This window comes from Eleutherodactylus coqui, chromosome 3 (genome assembly GCF_035609145.1).
Source record: "Eleutherodactylus coqui strain aEleCoq1 chromosome 3, aEleCoq1.hap1, whole genome shotgun sequence".
Lineage (NCBI taxonomy): Eukaryota > Metazoa > Chordata > Amphibia > Anura > Eleutherodactylidae > Eleutherodactylus > Eleutherodactylus coqui.
In genome coordinates this window covers 202,844,483-202,861,839 of record NC_089839.1, presented here as the reverse complement: position 1 = coordinate 202,861,839, position 17,357 = coordinate 202,844,483, and the positions used below count along the sequence as shown (strand labels likewise).

The following is a 17,357-nucleotide window of genomic DNA, read 5'->3' as shown; positions in this document are numbered from 1 at the left end:
AATAAGACCCCCATCAATCTTGAGAATGGGGGTCCTATGCCCCCCTCTGCCTGTCACTGCTAAGTTGCTTCACTCCCCACAGTAATGTCAGACTGAATGGAGCACTGGCCAACCCTGTCCAGCTGCCACTCCATTCATTTCAATGGGGCTGTTGGAAATAGTCAATTGGAAAGTGCTTGGGTATCTCCAGCACTCCCTTTGAAAATGAATGGAGCAGCAGTGTGCTTGCATGACCAGTGCTCCATTCAGTCCCCTCCTCACTGAGAGGGGTGCAGTAAGCCTACAGTGACAAGGATGGGAATACCCAGATATTGGGATCAGTAGGGGCCTCAACATTAAAACCTCCACCGACCTATGGGGATCTTTCTGTGGTCTGACCACGCTCCAGTGTATGGTGGCCTATGCGGGGTTATCGGAAAAAGAGAGAACCATACATGGTGCCTTAACGATAATCTTCTTAACGACTCATTATGCGCAGAGGAAATTAGACAGGCGACACAGGACTTTACCAGTGTAATGCGGCTGACTCCACACCCTCTCCCATTCAGTGGGAAGCACTCAAATGTGTAGTTAGAGGAATCTTCATCTCCATAGTGCCATATTAAAAAGAGAGCGCATGCAGAACCTGAAACTACTACTAACGAAGCTCGACACCCTCGAAACCTCGAACAAAAAAGCCCCATCAGATGAACTTAGAGCAGATATATCAGACACCCGGAAAAAAATTCTCCCCATCTTAGACCAATTCAGGAAGTGATCAAAGATCTTAAGATAGGCAAAAGTCCAAGGCCAGATGGGTTCACTCCCAGATTCTACAAAACATACGGGAATCTGCTGACCCCCCTCCTACTGAAATCCTTTAACTCCATTTCAGGATCATGCTCGTTCCCACAACAGGCCCTACAAGCCATAATAACAGTTATCCCCACACCAGGGAAAGATCCTTCTTCTTGCAACAATTACCGTACCATTTCCTTATTAAATATAGACACCAAAATATTCGCTAAAATCCTAGCAACCCGCCTGAAACCACTTATCCCTGCCTTAATTAATAAGGAACAGACTGGGTTTGTCCCAGGACAAGAAGCAAAAGACAACACAATAAGATCGATTTCTTTGCTCTCGCAAGCCCATCTTGCAGGGAGCCCCCTGTGCCTCTTGTCAGTAGACGCTGAAAAAGCGTTTGATAGAGTGCACTGGGGATTCCCGGAAGAAATCCTCTGAAAAATTGGAATGGGACCTAGGTTCTTGATCTGGTTATGGCTCTCTACCACAACCCTACGGCGTATATTAGAGTAAATGGCTCTCTGTACTATTCCCTAAAGATCAATAATGGAACGAGACAAGGTTGTCCACTGTCCCCATTCCTATATGTCCTGGTGATGGAATCCCTGGCCAACGCCCTCAGGAACAATCCCGATATCCAAGGATATAATACCGGCACATCCGAACACAAACTTGCTTTGTTCGCAGATTACCTCCGGATGTATCTTACCAACCTGAGGGTGGCCCTCCCAGTAGCTTTGTCAGAACTTATACGCTTTGGCCGGGTCAGCAACTTCAAAATTAATGCCCATGAATCCCACCAGACGAGGCCTTAAACCTGGAAGCTTCCTTTACTCTAAAGTGGAAAGATGACCACATCTAGTATTTAGGGATTAACCTCACCAACAACCCCAATAACCTCTTCAACTTAAACTACAAACTGATTCTAGCCAGCCTTAGGAGAGATCTCAAAAAATGGCGCCCCCGCACCATCTCTTTATCCTATCTTTTTACAACCCTGCCACTAAAGCTACCTAAAACTTATTTTGACAGGATTCACCAAGTATCTCGGGATTTTGTGTGGGGGGGTTCCAGACCCCGGGTGAAATTAAAGACCCTTATACGCCAAAAGAAAGATGGAGGAGTAGGTCTCCCTAGTTTCTCTCTATACTGTAAGGCCTCCATTTGCAACTGCATCATAGATATTTTGCAGAATAGATCATCCAAGCTATGGGTTTAACTTGAGTACGAAAACATCCCCTCACAATTAATGGGCTCATTCTGGCTCCTGCCTGCAACATCCCACAAAATACCATCAATGTCGCCTTTTACGAGTCGGCTTCCGGACATCTGGAACAGTTTTGCTATTGCCTTGGTCTGATATCTAGACCTGGTCCTCTCACTCCTCTGACTGGAAATCCAGATTTTCCCCTAATGTCCGAGGGGTTCCCTCTACCACCCGAGGAGACTCGTTCTGCCCTGCGGATCAGGGATGTCATCCCCGCTTCAGGAGTTTGTCTTATGAATGAGATCCTGGTTGGCGGGGCCACCAGACTTGGAGCGTGGTTACAATACCTTCAGATCAAGCACTTTATCCAGTCTCAAGGATCTATGGATGTTCTCCGGTCTCCTCTCTCTCAGTTTGAGCAACTTTGTATGTCTCCCACACCGATTAAATCGAGGGTCTCAGTGATTTACCACCTCCTTGTGTTGGCAGAGACCCATAACGATACAGTTAGATGTGTGGGGAACTGGGAGAGGGAACTGGGGAAATCTTTTTCAGAAGAGGACTGGCTTAATTCCTTCACACTAGCTCACACTCTCACAATTTCATCCAAATTCCAAGAGACTAATTATAAGCTACTATCCCAGGGGTATAGACCACCCACAAGCCTGGCCAAAATATACTCCCAGACCCTGGATACCTGCTGGCGTTGCTCTCAGGAAAGAGGCAGTTTTCTCCATATATGGTAGGATTGCCCTTTGATCAGCCCCCTATGGTGAGATATAGCAAACCGCTATAACGCGATTTTTAGAGACCCGGTGGTCCTTACGCCGGAAGCAGCCTTGTTATCTATACTCCCTGGCTCCATAGCCAAAAACAAAAAAAAAAGCCCACTCAAATTCTTCATAATAGCCATGGGACAAAAAATTCCAAGGCTCTGAAAGTCTTCCTCGCCCCCCACGAGAATCTTATGGCTGGAAACTATGGACCATATAGCCCAAATGGAAGAAATAATCGCTCATGATGAAAACAAAAGAGAAAAGTTTTACTCAGCTTGGTCAACCTGGATACTCTTCCGTAACTCAAAGGATCTGAAGATCTGGCTCCAATCAGGTGTTGTCTCAGTCTAACTTTTTCTATTCCCATTGCCCAAGCTACGTCAAATGTATGCTGTTCTGGCGATGCCATTGGCTCCTTCCACTTCCCTTCCCCTACAACCCCCCCCCCCCCCCCCCCGACCTTCTAGTCTCTCTCTCACTCAGTCTTTTCTCTCGTCTTTTTCTCTATCCCCTTCTTATCTTTCTATTTTGACATCTTGATATTTTTATAATTTATTATATTTTCTCTCACGAAAGGCTATGTTGAAGACATTTAGTGATACCCGAACATGTGAGAAGTCTACGATTTGCTGTTAATGTTAATGTACTTGAAAACCCAATAAAAATACTTTGAACGATAAAACCTCCACCGATGAGCAAGTTATCCCCCATCCTGTGGATAGAAGATAACTTGTGATCCAGCTACAAGCCCTTTAAGACTACTTCTACTTACTCATCCGTCCTGTACAATGCCAGTGCATGCCCAATGAATGCCATCACATCTGGTCCAAGGTCGAATTTCCTGTAAAGCTCACGCATGGTCATTCTCTTGGGATCTAGATCCTGATGAGTCTTATAGTCGTGCTCATTGAAATTTAAGACGAATAGTAAAAATTTGCGGAAACGTCTCTTTTCGAACATTCCCATTAAGTCTGAAAGCACAGGGGAAAAAAAAATCATTTATGTTACGCCTCCCTTAAAGGGGAACTCCATTTTTAAATCTGCTTCTGACAAGTCATAGAGACATCAGAAGATGGCCAAAGAAGTGAGATACTTGTTGACCTGATAATAGGATGTCTACTGTATGTAATTAGTGGAGGTCTCTGACTTTGGGCCTCTACAACTGAAGGGGTTGAGTCCCTTATTTTAATGCATGAGGTCTTGAAAATCATAAATCTGGCCCATTGAATGAAATTATTCTTTGCATTTTCATTGATCAGTTTTATATCAGTGTTGCCTGGGGAGTAGCTATAGAGGGTGAAAAGTGGCAGTTGCTCCTGGGTACTGGTACCAGAGGGGGTCCAAAAGAACCTTCTGTCACATAAGACACATAGTACATGATAGTTCAGGGATCCTGCTACAGCTTTTGCACTGGGGCCAAGGAGCTACAAGCATGACCGGCCATAGCTACGTGGAACCCATGTGGTCACACAGGGCACCGTCTACCAGCTTGTAGGAGGATCTCTAGGCATATGTAGGCTGGTGGTAATGATCATCCCCTTAGATCCACCTGGTCAGATGATGTTTTGCTTTCATGCTGCAACGTCTACATGAATCATCCTCCTCCTGGCTCTGTCTCCTTCCCTCTAATGTTCTGAGGCGCTGCTGTCAGCCCATCAGCGCCCCTGCAACACAATCTCTTAGTTCAGCTACTGAATTTATGTTATGAGCTTGGTTTTGTTATTGTATCTTTGTACTGAGGTTGGTTAGTGTCCTATTTATGTACTGAGCTTGGTTCTGGTGCTGTATCTTTGTACTGAGGTTAGTTCTGGTTCTGTATTTATGTTATGAGCTTGGTTCTGTTGCTGTATTTATGTTATGAGCTTAGTTCTGGGGCTGTATGTATTTTATGAACTTTGTTCTGGTGCTCAACTTATCTTTTGAGCTTGGTTCTAGTACTGCATTTATGTACTGAGCTTGGTTCGGATGCTGAATTCACGTTATAAGTTTGGTTCTGGTGCTGTAGTTTATGAACTTTGTTCTGGTGTTGAACTTTATCTTTTGAGCTTGGTTCCAAAGCTGCATTTGTTATGAGCTTGGTTCTGGTACAGTATTTACTCACTGTTCTGGTGAGGATATGCTGCTGTCTTTCTATTTTCTGCATAAGTAGAATACAAACTGATTGCCTATCTGTGCAATATATATATTGATTTGTTTCTTACAATGGGGGAGGGCACCAAAATAAATTCCACATGTGCTATCTAAGCTAAGGCTGCTACTGGCTATAAGTTACGCCTCTGGATGGTGCTGAGTATTGTCTACTCACCAGAGACCATGGCTTCCTCCTCTGTACAGGGCACCTTGTGGATTCTCCCAGCTTTATACACGTAACTTCCATCCACTACCTTGAAATCGATATATCGAGTGACTTCTGTGTATAGTAACATCTTGACTAGTTGACCTAACAGAGGCAGACATATTGGGAGTTGTGCAGAACACATTGAATTCCAAATATCTGTGCCATAAATATAATTTAGTTTACAAAAAACACATCAATTTGGGCCTCTTTCACACAGGCTACGAAATCTTGCTGTAAAATCAGCACTACAAGACGCATGTATGTGAAGCCCATGGTGTCCAATGGGTTCATCCACATGAGATGTTTTGTAGCCTGAAAGAACCCATTGGAAACCATGAGCTTCATATACATGTGTTTTGTAGCGATGACTTTGTAGCCCGTGTGAAAGAGCCCTAAAGAGACACTAAGGCTGCCTGATCACAGGCGAGTTGTCATTGTGAGATCCGCAGCAAGGAATTGCACATGGAGCTCACATGACACGTTTTCCATAGGAGAACTATGGAAAGCGCAGCCAGAGGTCCATGAGCGGAGAATCATAGAGATTTTTCGCTTGCGTGATTAAAATCACAGCATGCTGCGATTTGCCGTGGTGAGCCTATCATTAATATAGGCTCATCACGGAGACCGTGTAGTGCTCCCTCCTCCTCCACCGCAGCGGGATATTGCTAGTGTTATTCCGTCCCACCCGTGGACAGGCGGCCTAAAACTAAAGTCTATATTATCTCTCTTTGTTGAGCAGTTGAATATAATATTTGCTCTGTTACCAGCCATTTCAAAGTGGAGAGTGATCTTTAATGGGATGCAAAACAGGCAAACCAGAAAATGTCATCCCCCATTATCAGTACTATCTGTCACAAATCTATATTCCTAGGAACCTTCAGACTTTATTATGACGCAGCTCATTTGAGGTTTGGTGGTCCTTAGGAAAATAACATGTAACAAGCATCATTTGCTATTCCCTTTCTTACCATTGGCCATGAGAAACTTAGGTATAAGATCAACATTCCATTCCCTGCCTCTGCCCATTGGTTCTGGCGGACCAATCACATTAAACCTTCGATAAAGCTGAAAACATGAAAATAGTTACAATGTTTACTATAATACTGCTCCCCGTGTACAAGAATATAACTACTATAATACCGCCTCCTATGTACAAGAATATAACTACTATAATATTGCCGTTTATGTACAAGAATATAACTACTATAATACCGCCCCCTATGTACAAGAATACAGCTACCATAATACTGCTCCCCATGTACAAGACTATAACTACTATAATACCACTCCCTGTATACAAGAATATAATTACGATAATACTGCCCCTATGTACAAGAATAGAACTACTAGAATACTGCCCCCTATGTACAAGAATAGAACTACTACAATACTGCCCCCTATGTACTAGAATAGAACTACTATAATACTGCCCCTATGTACAAAAATATAACTACTATAATACTGTCCCCTATGTACAAGAATATAACTACTATAATACTGCCCCCTATGTACAAAAATATAACTACTAGAATACTGTACCCTATGTACAAGAATATAACTACTATAATACTGCCCCTATGTACAATAATATAACTACAATAATACTGCCCACTATGTAGATAAATATAATTCTATAATACTGCCCCCTATGTTCAAGGCTATAATACTGTTGCCTATGTATAAAACTATAACTACTATAATACTGGTCCCGTGTACAGGACTATAACTACTATAATACTGCCTCCTATGTACAAGAATATAACTACAATAATACTGCCTCCTATGTACAAGAATATAACTACTATAATACTGCTCCTATGTACAAGAATATAACTACTATAATACTGCTCCATATGTGCAAGACTATAACTACTATAATAATGCCCCCTTATGTACAAGAATAGAGCTACTATAATACTGCCCGCTATGTACAAGAATATAACTACTATAATACTGTCTCCTATGTACAAGAATATAACTACTATAATATTGCCGTTTATGTACAAGAATATAACTACTATAATACCGCCCCCTATGTACAAGAATACAGCTACCATAATACTGCTCCCCATGTACAAGACTATAACTACTATAATACCACTCCCTATATACAAGAATATAATTACGATAATACTGCTCCTATGTACAAGAATATAACTACTATAATACTGCTCCCGTGTACAAGACTATACTATAATACTGCCTCCTATCTACAGGAATATAACTACAATAATACTGCTCCTATGTACAAGAATAGAACTACTAGAATACTGCCCCCTATGTACTAGAATAGAACTACTATAATACTGCCCCTATGTACAAAAATATAACTACTATAATACTGTCCCCTATGTACAAGAATATAACTACTATAACACTGCTCCTATGTACAAGAATATAACTACTATAATACTGCTCCATATGTGCAAGACTATAACTACTATAATATTGCCGTTTATGTACAAGAATATAACTACTATAATACTGCCCTCTATGTACAAGAATATAACTTCTATAATACTGCCTCCTATGTACAAGAATATAACTACTACAATACTGCTCCCCCTATGTACAAGAATATAACTACTATAATACTGCCCCCTATGTACAAGAATATAACTACTATAATACTGCTCCATATGTGCAAGACTATAACTACTATAATACTACCCCCTATGTACAAGAATAGAACTACTATAATACTGTTCTCTATGTACAAGACTATAACTACTATAATACTGCTCCCTATGTACAAGAAAATAACTACTATAATACTGCCCCCTATGTACAAGAATATAACTACTATAATACTGCCCTCTATGTACAAGAATATAACTACTATAACACTGCTCCTATGTACAAGAATATAACTACTATAATACTGCTCCATATGTGCAAGACTATAACTACTATAATACTACCCCCTATGTACAAGAATAGAACTACTATAATACTGTTCTCTATGTACAAGACTATAACTACTATAATACTGCTCCCTATGTACAAGAAAATAACTACTATAATACTGCCCCCTATGTACAAGAATATAACTACTATAATACTGCCCTCTATGTACAAGAATATAACTACTATAAGACTGCCCTCTATGTACAAGAATATAACTACTATAATACTGCCCCCTATGTACAAGAATATAACTACTATAATACTGCCCTCTTACATACAAGACTATAACTACTATAATACTGCTCCCTATGTACAAGAATAGAACTACTATAATACTGCTCCTATGTACAAGAATATAACTACTATAATACTGCCCCCTATGTACAAGAATAGAACTACTATAATACTGCCCCTATGTACAAGAATAGAACTACTATAATACTGCTCCCTATGTACAAGAATATAACTACTATAATACTACCCCCTATGTACAAGAATATAACTACTATAATACTGCTCCTATATACAAGAATAGAACTACTACACCTTGTAAATAATAACATAACTTTTAATTACTAATAGGAGTTGTCCAAAGACTGCAGAAACTTCGATCTTAAGGCTGCCTGCACACAGGCGGGTCAGATTCCGCTACAGAAGTCTTTTCGCTGTACTGAGGATAGTCCACACGGCGAGCCATCGGACATGGGTCGTACAGATTATTTTCTTCTTTTTTAAATCATTGATTTTCCCGTGTCATCGCTACGCGAAATTTGCCCCCTTTCGGCAATGTCATTGTGGAAGAGCCGTGGAGTGGCCGGCTTCCATTGACTTTAAACTGCAATTGATTTCCGCTCGTGGAGATGAAATCGCGATTTGCCATGCTATTGGCTGTGTTTGCTGCAGAATCCGGAGGCAGACACCCATTCCGGATTGTGCCATGTAAATCCGCCCGTGTGCAGGCGGCCTTACGTGTAGTTTGCAGTGAATGGCAAGTATACAGTAATAACTGGTATCTGTTAGGCCGCCAGCTGACAAGCGGGTCGGATCCGCCGGCGAGGATTCTCGCCGCGGGACCCAACCCGAGCGCCTGCAGGGACGAGCGCGTACTTACCCGCGCCTGGCGCCCCAGCTCTTTCATGTGCCAGCTGCTGGGCAGCCGGCGCATGCACAGACCGGAGCCGGCGGCCAGGTGAGTGACAGAAATAGGACATACCGCGGTTTTCTTGCCACGCGAGATTTTGCGCGGCCAAACCGCAGCCGTCTGCATAGGATTGCGGCAAGTGTTTTCTATTGATTTCAATGGAAAACATCGCATCGCACTCGCGTTCACCTAGCGTGCAGTGCAATGTTTTTTCCGGCCCAATTGAAAACAATTGGCAAGGCGTTCGAGGGAATGTCCAAAGATAGGACATGCCGCTATTTTTTTTTCTGCACTGCGATGCGATCCTGAAGAAAAAAAATCGTATCATGTATATGACCCCATTCAAAAGAATAGGGATCGCATTCATGCGAGAATTGTGCGTCTTGCAATGCACAAGTCTTGTGCGATTTTCTCGGCCGTGGGAAAGCAGCCTAAGACTGTCTAGTCTTAGGCCTCATGTCCGCAGGCGGGTCGGACTCCACATGCAGGAGTCCACAGCAGAATCCTACCCTGCCCACGCCCGAGGACCCTGCTTACCTGTTGTTTTTTCTGTATTGCGGCTGGCATGGCGGCGCACATACGCAGCATAGTTTTTTCCCCCATCAAACTCCTGCTTTCCCGCGGAATCCGCAGTCTGTCTGCAATGTCAAGTGCGGACAGGCCGCGGATCAGAGGGCTTCCACTGACTTTAATGGAAGCCGTCCTTGCGGGAACCGCAGCAAAATGGAGCATGCTGCAATTTCTTATCCGCGGACAGAAACCGTAATTGGTTTCCGCTCGTGGACATGAAGCAGCTTTTTACCATAGCATGCTATGAAGGATTATTGCTGCGGAATCTGGAGCGGAACGTCGGCTCTGGATTCAGCAGCAAAAATCCGCCCGTGGACATTGGGCCTAAAGCTAAGTTCACATCTATACTAGCGATTCCGTTTTCCTGCTGTGTTATGGGTGGAGGAAAACGGAATCCCCTCGGATGAATGGATCCGTCTCATAATGGAACCATGACCATGATGGGGTCTGTTTAGTTCTGAGCGGAGGCCCCAAGTCTGATATGAACAGAGCCTAGGGTTTGACCGCCTATTAGTTGGCTTAGTTTACGCCCAAAACTGTGACAACATTTTGGCGCAATGTGCAGCAATTTAGCGCGGTTCTTGGTATAATTTACGCAATGTCCTTTTTTTTTTAACAAGTCAGAAAAACTAGCCAAAAGTATCTAAAAACGCACGATATCATATGGCTCAAGCATGTAAGACAATTTTCTGTGTAATTTGCACCAGAAAACAGTCGTATTCTGAATAGTAAATAAGCCCCACCGTACCTCTTCCAGGGGTGTGATTGATGCCGTCTCTCCTCCATAGCAGTTGTTTCGATCTATGTGCAGAACTTTTTTCCCATTTACAGACATTATCCCGGACAAGACACATTCCTAAAGACAAAATGGGAAAAACAGGGGACATCCTATTATTCTAGCCAGTAGGTGGCGATGCTTTGTTGCATCACTTGACCATTAGGTGGCGCTGCTCTATCATAGTATTCATTATGGCAATACTTATGAGAAATATGGGGGAAAAATTCACCTGACATGATTGATGGGGGTCACCTGAATCACTGATCTGGTGCCACATTATGGTAGCACCACAACAGTTGTGTGACTAGGAGTTGCTCTGGAGTTGTCTTTGGAATTTGCAATTCTCTGTTATGATTTATACAGCAGCGTTTCACTTCTAGCTCGCGCTCTGCGCCGTTTTTGTTGTTGTTGTGAAGCAAATAAGGCTAATCCCTCTTCCCTGACATGTTAGATTGATATATAAGCCCGTGATTGGTGACGGTTTCTGAAATCCCTCAAGCAGATTAACCGTGACAGCCTCGCTGATCTGCCGGTGATGTCAGCTAATGTGCGCAGGGATGTGAGTGGGGGACACGGGCTGCAGAGGTAATAAGAAGATGTGACCGAGCAGAAAGCAGAATCGGGTTATCTAAATCTTAACCCATTAGTGACCGGCCTATTTGCGTATTTCGCTGTAATGATCAGGAAATTTTTTATTAGTTTTTTTCATTTTTGCTTTTCAAGAACCATAACATTTTTAATGTTGTCATCAACATTGCCAATTAGTGCTTGTTTTTTGTGGTACATTTATTTATTTGTGGTACAAGTTTTTTTATTAAATGGCACCACTTTGGGGTACATACCCTGTTTCCCTGAAAATAAGACATACCCTGAAAATAAGACATAGCATGATTTTCCAGAATTTTTGAGGATGCAAAATGATTTTTCAGGCTTTTTGAGGATGCTTGAAATATAAGCCCTACCCTAAAATTAAGCCCTGCTAACAGTTAATTTAAAAAAGTCAATTTAAATAGTGTCCAGGCAGCTATACATGTAAAAAAGTGAAACCTTTTTGAACAAAAATTAATATAAGACACTGTCTTATTTTCGGGGAAACATGGTATAATGTATTAACTTTTATTAATTGGTGAGGTTAGAAAAGAATGAAATTCCACTATTGTTTTTTTTTCATTGCTTTTTTTTTTAAACCGCTCTCCCCATATGGTATAAATGACATGTTACACTTACATATGACACTATTTATTGTCTTTTTTTCGGTGAGTTGGGGGGTAGGGCAGATGAACAAAACATAGTAATTCTGTCCATTTTTGGTTTACGGTGCTCACCGTGCAGTACAAATAATAATGGGTTTTCAGAGTTATTGATTTTCTGTAGTTTTAGGCCCCTCATGCCCACAACTACATAAAATCTATATACTCGCCGTCGTGCTGGAGCACCACTCTGGCGCTCCCGTGCCATGACCTCCTATTGGCTGCAGCGGTCACATGGGCAAACAACCCATGAGACTGCTGTAGCACAAAGTAAAGAGAAACCAAAGCCGCCGCTGGAGAGCAGCGGGGAGTGGAGAGGGGGAGTATTATGTAATGTGTTCCCCAAGTGAAACCAATGTTAGGAATTCTCGGAAAGCCCCTTTTAGGGCTTAGTCACACGGATGCATCGTGGATGCGCCCGTGTGACTGTGCGCTTACTGCAGGAAGAAGACGGCTACACTTCAGGACGGACGACTCCCCGCAGCGCTGAAGAAAGAACACATGACCGGCAATGAAGCCAGTCACATGTTCTTTCTCCTGGCGCTACAGAGAAACGTCCGTCTTGAAGTGCGGCCGTCTCCTTCCTGCAGTAACACGGGCGCCGATGCGCCCGTGTCACTAAGCCCTTAACATTCTTTGGGTCAATACAATTGTGGTGATACCAAGTTTATTATTAGTTGTCTTATTTTGTACTACTTTTGCACAATAAAAAAAAAACTAAAAAAAAAAAAATACTTGGATTTACATCGCTGCATCACACGACCTATAACATTTTTATTTTTTGTTTGATCAGCTGTGTGAGGTCTTGTTTATTGTAGTTGTAGTTTCCATTTTTATCATTTTGGGATAAATGCAACTTTTTGATCACTTTTTATTGCATTTTTTTGGGAGGGAGATGAATGAAAAATAGCAAGCAATTTAAAAAAAAAGGTATGCCGTTCACTATACAGAATAACGCATATAACTTTTTTATATGGGGTAGGCTACAGGAAAGTTGCCCACCTATGATCTCAGCACCACAGTCTTATTAAAAGAAAATCTGTCTTTGTTGCCCATAGAAACCAATTACAGCGCAGCTTTCATTTTTTTATACTGCTAAGTTAAATGAAAGCTGCACTGTGATTGGTTGCTATGAACAACAAAGACAGATTTTCTTTCGTGGTGTTGGGATCAGAGGCGAGTGACTTTGCCATTGCCCACTCTGTAGTATGGGTCATCATTACAAATGCGGCAAAACCTAATATGTTTTTTTCGTTTTTTTGCACACAAAGGGCGTTTTGTAGAAAAAAAATTTTAAACTAAATTTTATTTCATTTTTTAGATTTTTTTTTTTTCCCTTAAGGTGACTTGAAAAGGTGATCTTTCACTCGCTGATATACTATACTGCGCTACTCATGTGGTGTAGTATACTTTTGACATTAGGGTCCAACTTCTGTTAAGGCTCATTTACACGGAGCGATGATCGCTCAAAAATCGCTCACACTACAGTCTGAGTGACAGCTTTGAGCGATCATTTTGCATGAACTATTAAGTAGCTACTCAGCTACTTAATAGCTTATTAGTGTGCAAATGAAGCTTTTAGCTGAATGCAGTTAATAGCCGGAGGGCTCTTATCTCCATTCAGCTCCTTTGTTCTCTGTCGGGTAACAATGCTATCAGCACTACCCACGGAGAATGAGCGTGCGGTCCTGATAAGACCGCACAACGATTTTTAGGTAGGCTTGAATTTAACGATCAACTAGCAGTGCACGAAAAGAGCACGATGGCCACGCGTTTAGATGCAACGATTATCGCTCAAACGATCATTTTCAAGCGATTATTGAGTGATCATTGCTCCATGTAAATGGGCCTTTAGACCCCTAATAAGCTGGCTTGCATAGCAGACCTGGGGGCCTTGATTAGGCCTTCGGCTGTCATGGGAACCCTTCGGCACTTCATGATTGCATTGTGAGATGTCCAATGGCTGACAGTGGGAACAATCTAGTTTAAGGCACTTTGGTGAATGTTTTAAAACCATGTATGGTTAATGATTAAGGGGTTGAAGGAGTTATACCGGAATTTCAAGTTATCCCCTATGCATAGGATATCACAGGATAAGGGATAACTTGCTAATCGGTGGGGTTTTCTCACTGTGGGGTGGCTGCACTCCCACAGAGAGGAGGAGTCTGAATGGAGCGTTGGCCACACAAGTGCACTAGCGCTCCATTCACATTCAGTGGGACTGAGGAGATAGTGTAGTGGCCCAGTGTGACTGAGGCCCCTCCATAAGCATAAATGTATTTGTCCCATGCTTACTGTATTGCCAATGTCTTTGTGTTGTATGAATATGATGTGTATTACATAGATGCAGCACTGAATGGGTTACTGTCTGGGTTATGTCTGGAAATGTATCTTTTGTATGTCATGTGACCTTGTTTTATATATGTGGTTGCAAAGTGTATGTAAGAGAAGTGAGTCAGTGGTTGTTCGGTTCTGGACCTGGCAGCAGATGGAGTGCATGGAGCTGCTAGAGACCCCCACGGACATCCTCAGTCCATGAGGGCCAGTATGGGAGAAAGTGAAAGGTAATCTCAGCTTTCCCTGGGCCCATTACACCCAGGAGATATCGGTGGGTTGCCCCCGCTGAAGTTCTGGAGTAAAGGAAGAGAGTGGCCCGCCATTGCAGAATGGGATGTGTGTTGGACGTGAGTGCTGACTGGTAGAGAGTTGGAGAGGAGAAGAGGAGTTGTGCCGAGCTCGCAGACATACAGATAACTGAGACTGTAGACTAGCTGGTGTACTCGTGATTGCCTCCCTGTCGCACCACTTTATGAAACTTGTACTAAATATCCTGCTGGCATGGATTATTTCTTGTTGAACTGAAACTAGGTTTATTCAAGTGAAGTGGCACTGCCGACCATTTCCGGCTTTGCTAATTCCAAATTACTCTGTGCATGTGGACCAAATCTTTCAGCAACCGGATTCACCGCAGAGGAAGGAATGGTGGCATCACCCGTGACAAAAAGACTGAGGTAAACTGCAGCTAGGTTCACCAGCCCTTTTAATAGCCTGCTCTCAGCCCCTTGGACATGTCCCTGGTTACCCTCTGGGTGGGAAACAGTAATGCCACCGTGACAAGGCCTAAACTCATCCCCTCCATCTCTCAGGCTGGGGCCTGCTCCTCAGACAATGCAATAGCAGAGTGGCACCCTCTCAACTAGTTCCGACAGCCCCATTGAAATGAATTGAGTGAGAACCATGTTAGGACAGCGCTCCCTTCATGTTTATGCCACTGTGGGGGGGAGCAGCAATTACTATGAGGAGTCACTAAGGAGGGGGCTTAGTGTAAAGGGATGTGGCCTAACTGAAAAATATTGTCTCTACATTATCCTTAAGTTGGAAGATATGATTAACACCGTGCCTGCCATCTATGTACGTGCATATCCTACGAACATTGTTTACATCTAGAGGCTGAACGACCCTATTACTACTCTCCCCTGAAAGTTTGTTACAATGTATCAGTGCAGGTAAAATGTCTGGAGTTCAGACTGCAGCACATGGAGCAAACTATTCAATAGTGCAGCAAAAAAAAATGTCACTTAAAAGGTAGGTTACCCACAGCGCAGTGCATACCGGCAGCTGCTACAGAGCGCCGCTGCCAGTCATGTGATAAGGAAGTGGCATCATATGACCGACGCATCAGGACGGTGCTCAGTAGCTGTTGACGCTGTGCACTGCCCTCTGGGTACCGCAGTGCAAAGTATGGGGAGGTGAGAGGAGCGCAGGCTGAAATTAGCTGTGGATGTACAGTTGATTTCGAGTCAAAATCCGCATCAATGGTGTGGATTTTGATGATGTTTTTAATGCAAAAATTATGCAGTTTTTACTACGGGATTTTCCACTGTGAAAATCCACAGCATTGCCAGTGAGTGTGAACATACCCAAAAGGGTTTTCCCTATTGTCAGGATTGGTGGGTCCAACCGCTAGGAATATCCAAGGAGCACAATAACAGCACAACGCGAGTCAGACCTTTAAGAGGTCTTCTCCATAGACAGTGAATGAAGCGGTGGTTGCACATCTGGACTGCTGCTCCATTCAACCGATGGACTGGGGGGGTGTCGTTCTCCTGATCTCAGCGGCTGGACCTCCAGCGATTAATTATGTAGATCGGTGATAAATGGTTTTGATGGGAAAGCCCCTAAATCTGCCCCAGTGTCTTCTTGTCTTGGGTCTCATTGGGACCCCTTACTTCTGGCAGCAGACTCCCAATAGTGGAAGCCTGGATGTGGAATCAGTGGCCCTGCCTCCTTTCCATCACCCAATTGTCTACCCACAGAACTCTTTTTTGACAGTAGTGCTCAGCCACTCAGAGATCCCAGATGCTCTATGCAGAGGACATCCTGACTCATCTCCTGCACATACTATACCCTAGAACAGGAGATGGGGAAGAGTCAAGGTTTCCTCTGCATACAGCGCCCGGCATCCAGAACTTCTGACAGGCTCAGTACAACAGTGAGTGAGAGATCTGCTGCGTGGCTGGATGTTCGGTGGGGAGGGAGAGGCAAGGCACTATTATACTCATGGAGCCACTGGAGGCACTGTTATACTAATGAGGGCCATAGACGGCACTATTACCAAATGGGGTCACCGAGAGGACACTATTATAAAGAGAGGTCATAGAAGGGCACTTATTTATTGTAGGCACTATTACTATGGGGGAATGCTGAGAAGCGGGTATAGCAGCAAGATGAAGACAGTGTACCAGACGTTTTCATGGAGGTCTGAGCCCAGATAGCGAAGAAAAATGAAATAGTGTCACCAATCACAGAAGATGTCACCTGTGATCACTGGAGGTACCTGCACTGTAATCACTATCATTGTGTTGAGCTGGTATCTGACTTATTAGGTGATGGCCTTATTCAGAGGTATAGTAGAGCCGAGTGCCTATTTGTAGGCCTGCTGTGTTATAAAAGTTGTCTTATGGAATATGCAGGGTGAGACAAAAGTATGGAAACACCCATTTGACTGGTGTAATAATGAGAAAATTGATTTTTAATGTGTAAAAATACTTGGGAGGGAGGCTGTATTTATTGGTGGAGGAGACGTTTTGGGCAGCCATTTTTAACTCTGCCATATTGAATTCAGCTTAGGTTTTTCAAATGGGATTGTGGTCATGTGATACATTAGTCTTGCCTAGAATGTGCTCAGAAACGCTCTGAAATTGTCCGTTTTGCCCTATTTTTACATGTCAAGAGTTAAGTGAGGGCAAAGTTGATCAATTGTATCTGACAACCAAGGCATTTATTCATTGACGGATCACTTAACGATGAGAAGTACCGCCATATGTTGCAGGATACCATATTCCCATCTGTGCTCTTAGAACAGCAAGTTCCCTCATTACTTTCAACAGGATGGCGCACCGCCGCACTTTGCTATGGCTGTACTCAGATGGCCGAATGTATTATTTCCTGGACACTGGACTGGGCGAAGAGGTTCGGTAGAATGGCCGACAAGGTCGCCAGACTTAACATCTTTAGACCTTTATCTCTAGGGCCATAAAAAACCCTTGTGCATGTGGGAAAAAAAAGTAATATGCTTCACCTGATATGGCAAATCCTACAGCG

At 43.1% G+C, this 17,357-nt stretch overlaps 1 protein-coding gene across 2 annotated transcripts in view; it reads right to left on the bottom strand.

The window, feature by feature from the left end:
• The window catches only part of LOC136621355 (rab GDP dissociation inhibitor beta-like), a 31,236-nt gene that overhangs the window by 12,707 nt on the left and 1,172 nt on the right, over nt 1–17,357 (bottom strand). The window contains exons 2-5 of one of the 2 annotated variants that reach the window (XM_066596809.1): nt 10,474–10,581; nt 6,076–6,172; nt 5,075–5,209; nt 3,542–3,740 (exon numbers count right to left, since the gene is read on the bottom strand). In XM_066596809.1, the coding sequence (XP_066452906.1) occupies nt 3,542–3,740; nt 5,075–5,209; nt 6,076–6,172; nt 10,474–10,581 (539 nt within the window). The remainder of the gene's footprint in view (nt 1–3,541; nt 3,741–5,074; nt 5,210–6,075; nt 6,173–10,473; nt 10,582–17,357) is intronic. The other variant, XM_066596810.1, reaches the window with a different exon arrangement.